This window comes from Rhinolophus ferrumequinum, chromosome 3, assembly GCF_004115265.2.
Source record: "Rhinolophus ferrumequinum isolate MPI-CBG mRhiFer1 chromosome 3, mRhiFer1_v1.p, whole genome shotgun sequence".
Taxonomy (NCBI): domain Eukaryota; kingdom Metazoa; phylum Chordata; class Mammalia; order Chiroptera; family Rhinolophidae; genus Rhinolophus; species Rhinolophus ferrumequinum.
In genome coordinates, this window is record NC_046286.1 from 83,979,776 (window position 1) to 83,995,850 (window position 16,075).

A 16,075-nucleotide genomic window follows, 5' to 3' on the forward strand; every position below is an offset into this window, starting at 1 on the left:
TAGAAGAAAAATTTCTACTGCCAAGGACCAAATGAGTAGCAGCACTAAGAAGAAACATCTCCCTTCTCTCACCATGCCACTCCTCAAACCTTCTTCACATTACATACACCATAGCAGAATTAACCTATGATGCATGTGGAGGGAAAAAAAACCCTATCAAATGGGAAGGTAGACAAGGGGAAAAGAAGAAAAGAGACTGCTTGTTGTTCCACCACCTGAATGAGGAATACTCCATCTCAAAGAGAAAGCAACTTTTCATTTTATCCAATGTTCTTACTACCCAACTCAAAGCATTTTTTAAACATTGCCTCCCCCTGATTTGAAATAATAAAAATAAAAAAAAGCCAAAACACTGCAAACTAGAAACAAGATTAGAACATCTGGTTTATTGGGAAAAATTCATAATAAAAACTGCAATTGCTTATCCTGCAACTTACAAAATAATAATTTGATAAGTAAATTGGTTTTTATTATGTTAAATACAAATTGTAAAAAAAATAATCATGTGATATATAGGTATTTCCCATTCAGAGATCTCATATCCCTGAATTCTCCTGTTACATGTTTCACACCAGATGTTTTAAATCTGTTTACCAAGGAAGACCAGGTTTTTAACTACATTTACATTTTTGCTTACAGTTGCAGTCTATCAGAAGTTGTGTCTAAGGACTAGAGCTCAGTCAACTGAGATGAAAAATTTAAGCCATTTCTTCTCTTTAGGTTGTTTTAATGTTATTTTTGTAATAGGAATGGCCTTCCTAATACTTTATTGCACAACCTAATCATATCGATCAGTCATGATGCATTAGACCCAGTCCATCTTTCAACTCAATCTACTCTGGTCTTTAACACATAGACACCAAACAGTCCAAATTAATATATCATTTTCCCACACCCCAACCCTACAAACCACTTTAAAAGAGAAAATTTCATTTCAGCATTCCCCTACATAAGGAGGCATTACTACTGCAACAGGTTTTGGCCATGAAAGAATACTTGCCTAAATGACATATCAAGTTAATGTAAAGCTTAGCAAAAAAAAATCAATTATTCAGGACAGTTAGTAGAAATTATCAGAGATGGTATGCATTTAGGAAACTTTTTTACTTCTTTAGCTGAAGGCTGGACAAAATATTTTTTGCATTTTTTAAGAATATTTGGTCATTGACAATTTTACCAACATTTCTATCTTCTCCTGATCCCATAATAGACCCAGTCCATTTAATCTGGGAAAAACACACACTTGGTCAAGTCATTGAAATCTTTGAAGCCTTCTCATTTTCACCTTATGATGGTATAAATTTCATATTCAGATTATTTTATACATGCAGTATAAATGGGATAAAAAAAGATATTAAGGAAATATGGCGTATTATAGGTAAGAAAAAGAAGTAAGTTTCGTTTAACTCTATAAAACATGTATACAAGGTGAATATAAAACTATAACACCATTTAAGAAAAATTTTCTCCCAAATTATTTTAGCATTTTGACTAATCTAATGATATGAACACTGCCCCCAGAAAAAGGTTCAAAATATCCTGAAGAACAAAGTTCCATGCTGGCAGCAGCTCCTTCCCCTTCTTAGGCAGATGAGTAGAAATACCTGGGCTTGGCATTGCCCAAGAGGTCGTCTTCGTAGTTGGGGAGGCAACAGAAGAAGAAGGAACAGCCAATGAGGATAATCGTGGCTGCCCACCCAAAGCCGTAGGCCCAGTTATAGATGTAAGTGACTGCAGGGTTGAGGTGAAGGTTGAAAGTCTGGGTGTACTTCACGGGGTAAATGACCAGGGAGATGATCTGGAACACAGCTAAAGGGAAGAAAAAAATTCCAGCGTATGAATGCACATGTGCACAAATAAGTGAATGCATAGGAACAACAGGTTAACTTCCTTTCCCACAGTGTTTTTGCCTTTTTATAAGTGTTAAATCCACCTAAACAATGCTAATGAAAGGAGTTGGGGTATCTAGTTAACCATGAGCCATAAAAGATTATTAAATAGTGTGTGTCAGAGATATCTAGAACTGAGTGGAATACTGAATATATGAAATGTGGACAGAAGACAACTAGAAAATCACTCTATAGTCGATGTCAATGTACAACAAGCATTATAGATACTGAAGTAAAAAGTGCCAAAACTGTGGTGTACAGTAGAAAGCAGGATGGTAACGAAGAGTCTGTTTTTCATCTTTGTATTTTCTATGCCAAAGACATAGTTAATATTTCCAGTGTTAGAAAAAAATAATGCATATATATATATATATATACACATATACATATATACATATATATATATGTGCATGCACACACACACACACCATTTGATATTCAAAAATACAGCACTGGAATATTCATCCAATAAATGAATGACTAAATGAAACAATGCACCATTGATGCAAATGTTCAGTGTGGAGAATTACCAGAAAAGCCTGCGAAAGGAAGTGAGAATCTGAAGCGTAAACAAAGAGGGAGAGATGGAAGGCAGGGGGAAGAGCATTCCAGGCTCAGGGAACAGAAATAAAAGAGGACAATAGGGTTTTGGGGAAGTGTAAGGGAGGATATAAGAAAGAAAACATATGTCAAGATTTCTAAACTCTTTGGTTGTAAGAGTCACATTCTTACAATTATTATTTATCGTATTAATATTTTAAGCAACTTTGAAATAAAAAAAAATAAAAAATACTTAATCTTTTAGTCTTTTTCAATGAACGTGCATACTTCCACGAAGCTGTAATGAGTATATACCTGCTGTGCTATGTTCTGCATTTTTTGGACTTCCTACTTCCAACGTGCATTACCATATCCAGGGTATGAGCAGATTTTAGCTCTGGACCAGTGCTCTCCACAAAGAAGGGCCAGCTGGCTGTGCTCTGGGAAATGTACCAGGGAGTGTAGTCCTCACCACCACTTCTTCTTGCACCTTGGTTTTGTTCTACTGACTCCACAGACAAAACTCTTAAGGTAGCTTTCTTTTTCCTTTTTTTTTTTTTTTTTGCTAGAAAGGCTGCAGATGTTTCCACATGTTAATCTGTTACTTTTATTTCTCGATTCAGAATATTCCTCTTCTCTGGCAATTTATGAAGGTCAATCTTGGTGCAGATTTTAAATATTTCTCTGCTTCTTATATACTTTAAATGGCAAACTCTTCCTAGTTAAGTCTGTTAGTTACTGCAAAATATTGTGTGTCAAAGTAATCTTTCTCTATGTTATTCTCTAATTAGCCTAGGCATAAATGTTAAATATGGTGATTTACGCATTTTAGTTCATCACACATGAAGTTCTTGTAATGGTTTGGATGAATTTCTGCAAAATCTAAATTGTATCAGTGCTCAAGTTTTCTGATTTTAACCCAATAATATATATAAAATTTAAAAATAATTGTTGCTGTGAAATGTATCTTAACAATCAATTAGGCCTTATTCAATATTATTACCATAAAAATGTATTGAAATTTCTAGGCTTTTCATTCTTCTACAAACATTTCCCATTCTACTTGTCAGACTCTAAAGAGGAATTTTAAATTGTAAAATGAGAACAGAATTAAGCAGGACTGTTAAGCTGTTTATATGTTGAAGCTCACTCCAATTAGTTTTCTTTACAACTTCTGCAACCCTGTTGGCTCGAGATGGCCTTTACTAGAGCTTAATGTTTTAATGCTAAGATGAACAAAAGAGTTTCACTAGGATGTTTTTTAATTGTGACAAAATATATACAACGCAATGTTTATCATCTTAACCATTTGTTAAGTGTACACCTCAGTGGCATTAAATACATTCACAATATTGCATAATCATCACCACTTTCTATAACTAAAACTTTTTCAACATCCCCTACATAAACTCCATCCCTAGTGCCAGGTGCCTGCCTAAAATTTCAAATAATCCTTGTTCCCAGACTCCTAGTTCTTGTATTCTACTAAGAAATGTTCATTCTGAGCCCCACACCCCTGCACAATTACATTTCTGGCCCCCCAGCACTGGCGATGAGGCAATTCCAGATCTGGCCCCTCCCAGGATCCCCCATCCCACTGTAGAAAACCCTTTTATGACGCACCACATCATAAGACCTCCTTCAAGAAATAAAATGGTTCAGGGACATTCCAGCCCCTCAGCATGGGACTCACAGGAGGCCAGCAATGGGCCCACTGTGGAGACACTGCACTTCCAGGGCTGACTCTCTGGCCCCTTGGGGTAGAGGTGTCACTGAGCACGGGGTCACATATAAGAGATAATATACAGAGTGATATGATAACCTTCCTCATTTGGGTGGGAAGCACAGAGTACCACCTGAGACACAGGAGGAAAGGGATCTAGGTCTTAAAACACATCTCTCCTCTGTGACTTCCGCCCTTGGTAACACATTTCTGAGAATGAATCAGGAACTGTAATTGTCAGGGATCTTCTTTGTGGATTGGACATTACTATAATGACGTCTGCTGAAGGTAGGGTTTCCAGGAGGGAATTCCCACCCCTTCTCAGGAATTGTTTTCACTTTCCCGTTCCCGAATCACGAGAAGTTGGTCGGGAAATCAGGAAAATCGGCTCCTTGAACCCAGGTGGTTGGTAGTATCTATCGGCTGTCACTTTGTGGAAACGATTCATTGTGGAGAACAGAAAACAGTTTATATCTTGGGATTCAGGAACGGGAGAGCGAAAAAAAATTCCTGAGAACGGGCGGGAATTCCCACCTGGAAATCCTAGCTGAAGGTCTGAATGAAAAATTGCTGACACACAATCTTACCAGCCAGGGCCAGGAGGCCTCCAATCACTCTCAGGAACACAAGCATTTGGGGTCCACAGAGGGCGAAGAAGGAGAGGATGAAACAGATCACCAAGATGATAAAGCCACAGAAGAGCATGGCGGCGGCTGCCCTTCCCCACGCTGCAAGAAAAAAGAAACAGTCATTAATAAGACACACAGGCCAAATTTAAAATCACTAATCAAAGTATCAAGAGAAGTTTTTTTTCTTTCTACTAATTATATAGTTGGGTGGAAGGAGTTTTTTCTTTTGATGATATTTAAGCATCTCCACATCTCAGGGGGAGAATAGGGAATTCGTATGTCGGACATTATTATACTGATGTGCAGTAATGTGTTTCCCTCCTCGGTGTTTCGGGAAATGTTTTATCTCTGAGATGAAAGTTAAACTTCATTAAACTGTTTCTCATTTAATAAATTGGCCATATAAACTGGTATATTTAAAAGGCTCACTCAAGTTCTAACACAACACGATCATAGTAAACAACATTTTTGGTATCGAACAATCCAAATTACAATCTCTTTAGGAAATGTTTCAAATACCTTTAAAAGCATCTTTGTTTCATATCAATGTATGGTTCCATCCAAAAAACAATCTTTGAAAACATATACTTATGACTAAGCAGCAATGTGAAATAAAAAAATTTAATTGTAAAGTAGCTGTAATTTTTTTTATGACACGTTTAGCACACTCTTTCTAGACTTTTGCCTAAATTTTAACTTCTGAAGTATTCAGAATTTATTGCAAAAGAGATCCTAATTATTGATATTGGCCTAAAAGCAATCAGGGTGAGGTGGGAATTGAGTTCTAGGTTTGAAGACCTACGGTATAGGGGCCTCTCCAGCCCTGTGTCATGTTACCCTGCACCTGTGGAAATAGGGAGCGCCATGAACCCAGGCTAATGATTCCAGCCAAAAATTCTTATTATTCAATCTGCTCTGATTTTTTTTATTAAAATTTATTGGGGTGACAATGGTTAGTAAAGTTACATAGGTTCCAAGTGCACAATTCTGTAACATATTATCTATATATCACACTGTGTGTTCACCACCCAGAGTCAGTTCTCCTTCCATCACCACATATTTGACCCCGTTTACTCTCATCTACCACCCCCCTCCACCTTACCCTGTGGTAACCATTAAACTATTGTCTGTGTCTATGAGTTTTTGTTTCTTTGTTTGTCTTGTCCGTTTGTTGCTTTCAGTTTTATATACCACATATCAGTGAAATCATATGGTTCTTGACTTTTTCTGTGTGACTTATTTTGCTTAGCATAATAATCTCAAGATCCATCCATGTTGTAGCAAAATGGCACTATTTCATCTTTTCTTATGGCAGAATAGTATTCCATTGTGTATATATACCACATCTTCTTTACCCATTCATCTATGGAAGGACACTTTGGTTGTTTCCATGTCTTGGCCACAGTAAATAAAGCTGCAATGAACATTGGAGCACATATATCTTTATGGATAAATGTTTTCAAATTTTTTTGGTAGATACCCAGGAGAGGGATTGCTGGGTCATATGGTAATTCTATTCTTAATTTTTTGAGGAAACTCCACACTGCCTTCCTTAACGGCTGTACCAATCTGCATTCTCACCATGAGGGTTCCTTTTTCTCCACAGCCTCTCCAACACTTTTTATTATTTGTCTTGTTGATGATTGCTCTGATTTTTAACATTTATGAATTGTTCTGTGTCCAGCACTGGGCTAAGGACATAACATATTTAGCTCACTGAATCCTTACATTAACTTTTCAAGGTTCGTACTATTATCATTTCTTTAGAAATGGGGCTGTAGTAAGGCTTTGAGAGTTCAAATAACCTGCCACAGCCACACAGGTAGTATGTTATTTAGATACAGTTTGATTTAGAACCCATCTGAATCCAAAACCTGGCTCTTTTTTTGAGATATAGTTTACATACCATAAAATTCACTTTCTAAATATACAATTTAATGGTTTCTAGTATATTGACAGGGTTATGCAACCATCACCACTTACAATTCTAATTGTTATCACCCCAAAAAGAAACCCAACGTTCATGAATAGTCACTTTCCATTCCCCTCTTCCTCCAGCTTCTGGCAACCATTAATCTACTTGCTATCTCTATAAATTTGCCTATTCTGGACATTGCACATGAATGGAATCATATACTATCTGGATTTTGTGACTGTCTTTTTTCATTTAGTGTAATGTTTTCAAGGTACATTTATGTCGTAGATGTATCAGTACTTCATTCCTTTTTATAGCCAAAAAATAGTCTATTGTTGGATATCCCATATGTAGTTTATCCATTCGTTCATTAATGGATGAAGATGCATTCTTAACCTACTCTGTTTCCCCGAAAATAAGACCAGGTGTTATATTAATTTTTGCTCCAAAAGATGCATTAAGGCTTATGTTCAGGGATGTCATCCTGAAAAATCATGCTGGGACTTATTTTCCAGTGAGGTCTTATTTTCGGGGAAACACGGTATTATTCTATGTTGCATTGGAAAAGCAGAGTCATGTGCACTTCTGCCCTGGTTTTACTCTTATCGCAGTTTGGCTGACATATTTATCCTCACTTAATCCTAGGTCATTTGACTGGTAAAAAAAAAAAAAAAAACAAAGATATAGCACAGCAGAGAGAACAAGGGCTTTGGAGCCAGCTGGACTTCATTTATACCCTGCCTCTGCCACCTATCAGCCACTGTCAGTCTGTGTTATCTGTTAACCAAACTAAAAACGCCTTATTTCAAGATTATCATCAGGATGAAAGCTTTTGTGAGAAACATCACGTAGCTTAGAAAGTTCCTCCTGTATATCCATGACTTCTCTCCAGTACCTCAAGTTTACATTTTATTCTACATTTGCAAGATTCTGGTCCGTCGCAGAGATTGTTCCTCAGTTATCCACCGCATTTTTACATCTTCGTCTGTTATAGACAAACCTGAGCTAAGTTCTCCTGTTCCCTTCTCCAGCCTCCACGCTTCCCCCAGGTGTCCTCTAGATTCATGAATGACTGGGGCATAATAGGTAATTAAAGAGAAGACATATTTTTATATGCTCAAAAACCACGTTTTCACACCAGTTACCCTGTAGTGGCAGCGGTCAGGATGGGGCTGAAACAGTACATGAGAGGGCCTTGTTTGCTATTTGTAATTTTTATTACTTCCTACCAAATCTTCCTTTTCCTCTGAGATCGATAAAATATTTTAGGAACCAGGTAAAATAGAAATGTTTTCTTTTAAAATAGAAATGAATAAAGTCAAGATATGCAATTGAGGAAGTCTCTTTTCTCACTTTTGCCTTCTCCTTCTAGGAACGTAACTTTCAAGAGAAGAGAAACTGAGCTTTGAAAAGCACATTAATTAATCAGACTGTCTCAAAGTCTAGCCCATACACCACCGAGTCAAAACCATCAGTGGAGCTTATTAAAAATACAGATTCCTACCCTCCCTCCAGACCTACCGAATCAGAACTTGAGGGGTAGTGTCCAGGAATCCACATTTTACTGGTATTTCTTACATTCATACTAACGTTTATGAACTAGGATAGATGATTAATCTTATAAAAACAGATGCAGCACTGCCAGAAAAAAACATGTAACTTTCAGTATGTGACCACCCCCTGTCAATTATAGTCTCATTTCTAGATTCTTTTACGGCTACTGCCAATCATTAAATTCAATTAAATCCAGTCATTAAATTCAAATAAGCAGACACTGATTTTTCTTTTTAAGTTGAGTTCACAGGTTTGAAATTGTGCACTGAAAGGTCTGTATAAGCATGCAAATGAATGCAAACATAATGAAGATAAATTGCATAGCAGAATGTAAGTTCTCAAGAAAAACATCCTAATAAGGAACATATTTCAATAACCAGACTTTCACTATCATATTAAGGTTTTAAAAGTATAGCTAAATAAATTATGTAAATGTTGCTATAAAAAGTAATACCAATAATTTTACCTGTTTATTTGATGAAGAATAATAAAGTTAGATTATTACTATTATTACTTTTTCTAACATTAGAAATGAAATATAATTTTTGCTTAGTTTCAGGTACCTGAATTAAACAAATAGTAAGCCACTTCACCTAACCAAAAGCCAACAGGTGAACATACAAATAAACACAGACCATTTAAAGAATTTTCCTATGCTATGTTAAATCAACTCTTTTAAAGCGCTGAGTCATCAAAATGGAAAATTAGGACATTTTTGTCTTGACAAAGGCTGCTTGGAAGTAGACCTGAAAAACCTGCTTCTGTAGCACAGAGACACCCACATTGACTCATTTATCACTGAAGACAGAAAACTTAGCATGGTTTTGAAGATTCTGTTTTGACTAATGAATGACAAGCAAGGCAATCTGCCTTCTCATGGCAGTGACTATTTCATTGTAAAATGATGAAATGGAACCTACCAGTTCCTTCCAGCCCAATGTTCTGTCTGAGAAGGGGAGCGATAACTATGCCGACTCAGGACATGGCAATTCTTCATGACATACATTTCAAAAAGTTGACTCTGTATCCTAAGTACCTTGGGTCTCACTTAATTACCCAGAATGAGCGTAATATCTACAAATTTACCCAAATCTTTTGGGAACTATGTATATTTTCATATTATACCATGGCCCAAACTCTGCCATATTTACTAACTCTAATGGAAAGCATCCATTTTTAAAACTTGTCCTCAAGCTACTTCTTCCATGATTCAACAGATGGACTTCAGTTCTTCAAAGTCAGAGTGTGCACCTTGATCTATTCTGAAGATGAGTCTTTCATTACTATTCTATGCACTTTAAATTTTATTGCCTTTCTTAATTGTGTGTGTGTGTGTGTGTGTGTGTGTAGGAGAGCAGGCAGGATTCTCACTGTAAACTATTCTCTGAATTGGGACCACAAATGCTTACAGTACTCGAGGTAAAGAAAAGTTTCTGTGTAGGAAAGCTTTTTGTTTGTTTTGTGTCCTTAAGGAAAGATAAATTTGGTGTTTTATATACATAATCTATTATGTCCTAAGTTTACTTTCTAAATACTACTTGGAGAAGTTTCTGGCCACTTGTGTAAACTTTGTCAGGCCAGCAATCATGTTTCCTTCGCTCATCACATTAACCCCAATACATGTTATCAAAGAAACCAGCAGCATTATCAATCCATTTTTAAATAAAATTCATTAAAGATCCATTTAATGGCTTATCAAATTTTGCTCTGGCTTGCAAAGTTTCAACATTAAATCAACAACATGGAAGCCATTCAACAGTCACTAATGAAATTCTGACTTATTCCTAGGAAATGTTTTTAAATTTTTTGTATGAAGATGAATGCTATATTTTTTCAGTGATTACATACGAAAACACAATGTTATAAAGCAAATATGGCTAGGAAAAGACCAGGAAAGTCAACTGGTAACAAAAGAGCAAAAACAGGTAAAAATAAATACCTTGAATGTCAAGCTAGAAACCATAAATCAAACTGAAGCTTGTGAAAATAAACAAACAAAGTTTTATTTTAAGACAAGGAGTTTTAAAATAAGGAGAGCATTGCTGATATTAATATTCTTAGTATTATTTTGGAGACTCACTAATTTTCCCCTTAAAGTTAGTATTTCTTTTCATGGATTCACTGCATTCTTCAATCGTTTCACATGTGGGCACCAAACACTGACCAAAACAGTCTGTGGTGTAGCCCCTTACTCAGTGCCCTGCAGACACCAACCTGTCATCCAACTCGAGTAGGGTCCCTTTCCAGAACAAAGGATTCATCTATTAACAAGACCAAAGGTCCCACCTGATTTTTGTCTGATCTCTTTGTATTGTTTCTATAGAGTTTTTTATGTGATACATGGGTAGAACTGAAAACTCGATAAAACCGTAATTGAAAAAAAAAAATAAAAAGATCCTATCTACAAATAAATATAAGCATGGATGGTATATTCAAAAACACTGCTGCATGTTCAGTGAGTAAATAATCTGCAGGAATATAGGCCAGTGCTTCTGAAACTTCAAACTGCTTCTGAATCACGTGGGGATCTTGTTCAAATACAGATTCCAATTTAGTAGGTGGGGCCTGAGCCGCTGAGTGTCCAATAGCCTCCCAGATAATGCTGACGCTGCTTGTCTGGGACACTTTTTGAGTAGCAAATATCAACAGGACAGCTTCTAGCAGACTCCCAAAACAATCTACACAGGAAGAAGCAATTTTGCAGAAGTTTTGGAAGGCAGAAAGAATGGCTTAGAGGAGGAATGGCAGGGTCACACAGGAGAGCATTCCACAGTTGGTGTGGGATTCTTTACATGCTCTGCATTTTCTCCTGAAACAGAGCCAGATGATAACTAGTTACTGTGGTGTTTTTTACAGAATGATAACACTTTACCCCTGTATTGTCTTCTTTTAAAGTCTGAGTGGGGAAAACATTCTACACAGGAAGATATAAAAACAGGAAATCACACGAGATAAATAGCAGCAAATTTAGGATCTACCCTTAAATATTTAAGTCTGTCAAAATGAAGAAGGCTGGAAAGCAGAATTTACAGGAAAGGACATTTCAGCTCCAGCAGTAGAAGAGGGTATAAGAGAAGTACTTTTAAACAAATAGCCTCGTTGAGAACTGAATTAAGTTGCTGAACAAAGGAAGGTTCAGATCAGTCATGGGAGGTGTTGAGAACACTTGGCAAAAGCTTGAATAGGTGCACTCTTATTCCCTTCTAATGCTAACGTCTAGGAGTCTGTGTCTGTTCACAGCGAGAAGACAAGTTAAGTTACCACCACGGGATTGAGGCTGTCAGGTGGTTAATTCTAAGTGCATTAAGTGCAGAAAATGTGGGATGGACTGGGCTACATTACTGGTTCCTAAATGTCTCATAGTCAATACATATATTTTTAACCATGAAAACCAACTGAGAGTGGCCAACTTTTTATTTTCTTATGTAAGGACATGAACATGTGCCCTCAAAGAGCAATCTATTAATGCCTAATATCATAAAGCAAGAATATTTTATTATCTAACCCTGCCTCACTGCCAAAAGCCACAAAAGGATAATTTCAAAATGAAGTCCCTTAAATTGAATTTTAGCCTAATGTAAACCTGTTAACTTCACACATAATTTTCTCATTTCCTGTACATTTAAGAACTATAGGGCTACATGATCTAAAAATATTTCATGTAACACTGATTCTTTGAGTTATCCAAGGCTGATTTCATATAAAAAAGCATTCTGTGATGTCTAAGGATGTCTTCGGTAAACGAGGCTCGGCAGTTCTGTCCAAATCCAAATCCACTCTTCATGACTGACTCCCCACTTTCATTCTTGGTGCAGAAACTCATCTCTGTTATTCTCCACCCTGACAAGCGGGAGCTTGCTTGGGATTTGAAATCTACATCACTGATGCATAAAACAGCCTCCTGATGTATTTTTTTCTTAAAAGTGGAAAAGCAGTAGTGCAAAAGTAGCATGTGTGAACATGCATTCCAATTTAATTTTGCATTTTATTTAATACACGAAATTTGAATGATCATTTCTATGTTTAAGTCTAGATTTTCTTTTCCTGTTTTGAGAAATATAAACCATGATTTGAAAACATTCAAACAAGTATCTTTAAAGCTGGGTATTTATTTAGTTGTTACTGTCATGAAAAGAACATATTCATGAAATTTGGTTCATTTATAGGAAAACAAATGAGGCAATATGATAATATAAAATTATTTAAAAACTGTTAATGATGAAGATATATAAGACTCTGCTTTTTATATACTAAGGAACAGTTTACCTTTATTTAAAAGTCTATATTATTGAGTATTATTGCCAATACTTGCCAGGAATAACCTGTGTCATTTATACCAAATTAATGTATTAACGTTATGAAGATCAGTAAATAAAAGAGATGGTCAAGCACTTTGTAGTAAAAAGGCAACTTCCTTAACAGTTACAATGATAAATCACAAGGTTTACTTCCTAGAACATATCAAGAAATTTTTAAAAACTGCTTCAATTCTCTACAGTGAGGTATCATTTTAATTAGAGCCAACAACCTTACTCCTTGTTGTGTTTATACATGTGTGGGAGTGTGTGTATAAACTGTTTGCTACATTTTAGATAAAGTTGTATAAACATTGTTTTCTGCAAGGCCTTACTGAGGCTATCTGAAAATCTGAGGGTTCAGAGACGCCTAGATTATCACCCCGTAGTGTAGATATACACACTTGCTATACACACTTGTCCATGCCAGGAGAGGGAGTGGAAATATAATAAACACCCCAACTCATCTTTGATGACAACAGCCTGAGACAACCTCTCCTGGTGAATTCACATCTATTTTCTCCTTCCCAAGGTCACCTAGTACCACTGGATCTGCCTTCATGATTTGATTCTAGGTCTTCAGCTAAAGCCACGACTAACATGTTATTGGCACTTAATTGCCTCTGCTAAGGTCACAAGAATAACTAAATTAGAGTGTGAAGTCCACAAATCATGTATGAAAATCAGTCTTGTTACATCATAAAAATCAGTAATAGATTTTTCAATACACACTTGGAAAACTGAACTTTTCCAAAGGCCAATTTCTCTCTAAATTGATACACACACACACATACATACTCACACACACAATCAGTGTTTTCTTTACAATTAAAAGTTAACGCTATAGCCTTCTATCTAGTTAAAAAATTAAACTGAGAAACAAACCTGTTTCCTCCCTTCCATATACAAAGCATTATATTAATCTGAGGTTGGAAGAGCCACACCCTAGGAAAGGTGAGCTCATCCTTCAAGTCAAGAAAAATAAAAACTGCATTGTGTGCGTTTCACAAGAGGGCTGTGGTCACAGCCAGAGACTTGCAGGCCAGATCAAGTCCCAGCAATCATGCTAATCCTGTTTCCACCAGCACCCCTTTCCCTTCCCGGCACTAACCTTCTTACTTCATATGCAGAAGATTGCTGAGTATTCTTGGATCTGTGTTAGTCTTTGGAGTGAGGTATGATTATCAAAGTCTGTTTCAAAACACATCTGCTTAAGCAGACCTATGTCCACTACAGGATACTAAATTCCAATGCATTTTAACTAGAAGATACAGAGATATTATTTCAAAGAAATTAATTCCCTTTAAAAACTTAAAAGACTTGCGATGATACAAACCCTGGTAGGTATGCTGTTTGTTTTAAGAAAAACGTAGGTATTAAGAAAAGGAGGAAAGTTGTTCAGTCTTTACATTTTATTACTTGCTAACCAGGACCATGATTCCTTCTGGGGAAAAGTTCAGCAGGGGTCCTTCCAAACAATTTCACACTCCTTAAGAATCAGCACCAAGCCCGGGTAGATGGCTCCAGAAATAAAATTTGGTTGGAAGCCCCAGAGCCATTTAGGGGGGAGGGGAAGAGAATTTAGTCAATGATCCCAGCAGGGAACGAAAAAAGGCAGGGTGGCCTTCTTTCTCTTTCTCGATTTAAAACTATTAAACTCCCTTGGTAAGGTCCCATTGAATAGTATTTAGCTTTAAACTTCTTATGATCATACTTGCCCGCACCCCACACACACCGCTGTTTACAACAGACCCCAGATGTTCTTCACATCTGCCAGTTAGCAGAGGCTGGCACCAGATAAAATCACGCTGCTCTCCCGTCAGATCCATTTACAAGTTAAGCACTGAGGCTTCCTCCATGCTGGAAAAATAAAATACTCCATCTGCAATATATTATTTTTGTCCACTCTGCTTAATTTCGCGGGTGTAGAAGATGTGTTTGGCTTTTGTTTTTGTTTTTTTTCGATTTCAAACCACATTAAATTACAGTTTCCTAAACAGCAAGGCTGTGCTTAAACCAGACACTCACGGAGACAACAGCGCATAAGAGCTATCCTGAAGCGTTCAACATTACAGTATGTACTGAAATAGTAACTGCTGAAATTTTGACTAAGACAGCCTTTTTGTGTTAGTGGAAGAAGAGCTGCTTTCACTTAGTTCAGGTTAAATGAATAATACAGCGACATTAGGGAAGGCACGTATTTTAATATTTTAATAATAGGAAGAACCAGAGGAGGCGGCGGAATGGGAAGAAATTTCAGAGGTCTCCAAAAATATATACTTTGTTCATTATATTTACTCATCAAACCTTTTCAAATGACTGAAATCATCTTTTGCACGTAACTGACAAACCCTAAGAAAAAACATTGTTTGAACTAGAGCCATTTTCTTCCAGTGTTGAGCCTGGTTTTGCTCAGGTAGGATGCATGAAGCTAAGCTCTAAACAGATGTGTTTTTTTGAATCACCCATTCCCCCTGACCCTGTTCAGTCCCTTCCCAGTCGGCGGTTCCCTAAGGCTCGGGCGCACGCCCCAACGCGGCCCGGAGGACTTCCCGGAGGCGGCGGCGGGCCATGGCACTCACCGTACTTCATTAGGCTCTCGCAGCCATCCGCGGGGGACCCGCTGCCGCCCCCCTCGTGAGAGCATCGCCACCATAACGACGACGTCTGGATGTGGTCGCTCGACTGCAGCCAGCCGCGGCCGGCTAGCGCGATGATGTCGAAGGCGATGGCACTGAGCAGGAGCAGGGGCAGGATCCACCTGCAGCGCTCGCAGGCCAGGCCGCAGCGCAGCATCTCGACGGTGACAGCAGGGGAAGAGGAGCACGCGGGGCTCGGACGCCGGCGGAAAATGGCCCGCCAGCGCAGGCAGGGCGACAAAAGGGAAGAGGTCGCGGGGGCGCGGCGCCCAGGCCCCACCTAGATTCCGGTGACTCAGAGCGCGCCGCCCCGACCTGCCCTGCCGGGCCGGGCCGGGCCGGGCCGGGCCGGGCGGGGCCGGGGCGCGCGCGGGGAGAGGCGGGGCGAGCTCAGGTTACACCCGGCGTGGGGGAGCTTACGCGGCCCGGGCGGACCTGGAGGAACGCGGGCGAGGGTCCCCCGGCCCGCGCGCGGCCCGGGCGGCTGCCCCGCGCGTTTCTGCGCTTCCCCAAGGCCTCATTTCCCTTTTACGTGATTTTCTCATACAAATGTTTGTCTTAGTTCTTCAACGTGTGTACGTTTTACTCTGCGCAACGCCGGCTGCATAGTTAACCCCTGATGTCGGATATTGGTCTGGTTTTCAACGATACCATGTTTAAGTTTTAGGCAGTTGGAGACGGGTGTTCAAATTGTACCTGTGGGTCAGCGCTGCCCTGCTTGTGAATGCGTGCGGCAGGCCCGGGAGCCAGTCCCCAAGCCTCCCAGGCAGAGGTGGGCACTTCCTCCTGGGCTCCACCTTTGTTCCTTGTACCGGGCCTCGCCTCGTCTTCTTATTTGTTTATATGCCTGCCTTTTCCGCTGGGTTATCAGCGCTTTTACAGCACAGGCCA

General features: G+C 38.6%; 1 protein-coding gene across 1 annotated transcript; it reads right to left on the reverse strand.

Annotated features, from left to right (window-relative positions):
- Positions 1-366: 366 nt before the first annotated feature.
- On the reverse strand, positions 367-15,439 carry PERP (p53 apoptosis effector related to PMP22). Its single transcript, XM_033103373.1, has 3 exons — positions 15,128-15,439; positions 4,740-4,880; positions 367-1,809 (listed from the first exon to the last, which is right to left on the reverse strand). Exons 1-3 carry the CDS (start codon positions 15,339-15,341, stop codon positions 1,583-1,585), a joined length of 582 nt encoding a protein of 193 aa, XP_032959264.1. The 5' UTR covers positions 15,342-15,439; the 3' UTR covers positions 367-1,582.
- Positions 15,440-16,075: the final 636 nt, after the last annotated feature.

Bases quoted from the DNA above. Each gene is read 5' to 3' on its own strand.
- PERP (XM_033103373.1), bottom strand. From the start codon at position 15,341: ATGCTGCGCTGCGGCCTGGCCTGCGAGCGCTGCAGGTGGATCCTGCCC. The intron at 4,881-15,127 runs GTGAGTGCCATG...TTTTTCTTGCAG, and splicing joins CGAGAGCCTAATGAAGTACG to CGTGGGGAAGGGCAGCCGCC. The intron at 1,810-4,739 runs GTAAGATTGTGT...TCTTCCCTTTAG, and splicing joins AGGCCTCCTGGCCCTGGCTG to CTGTGTTCCAGATCATCTCC.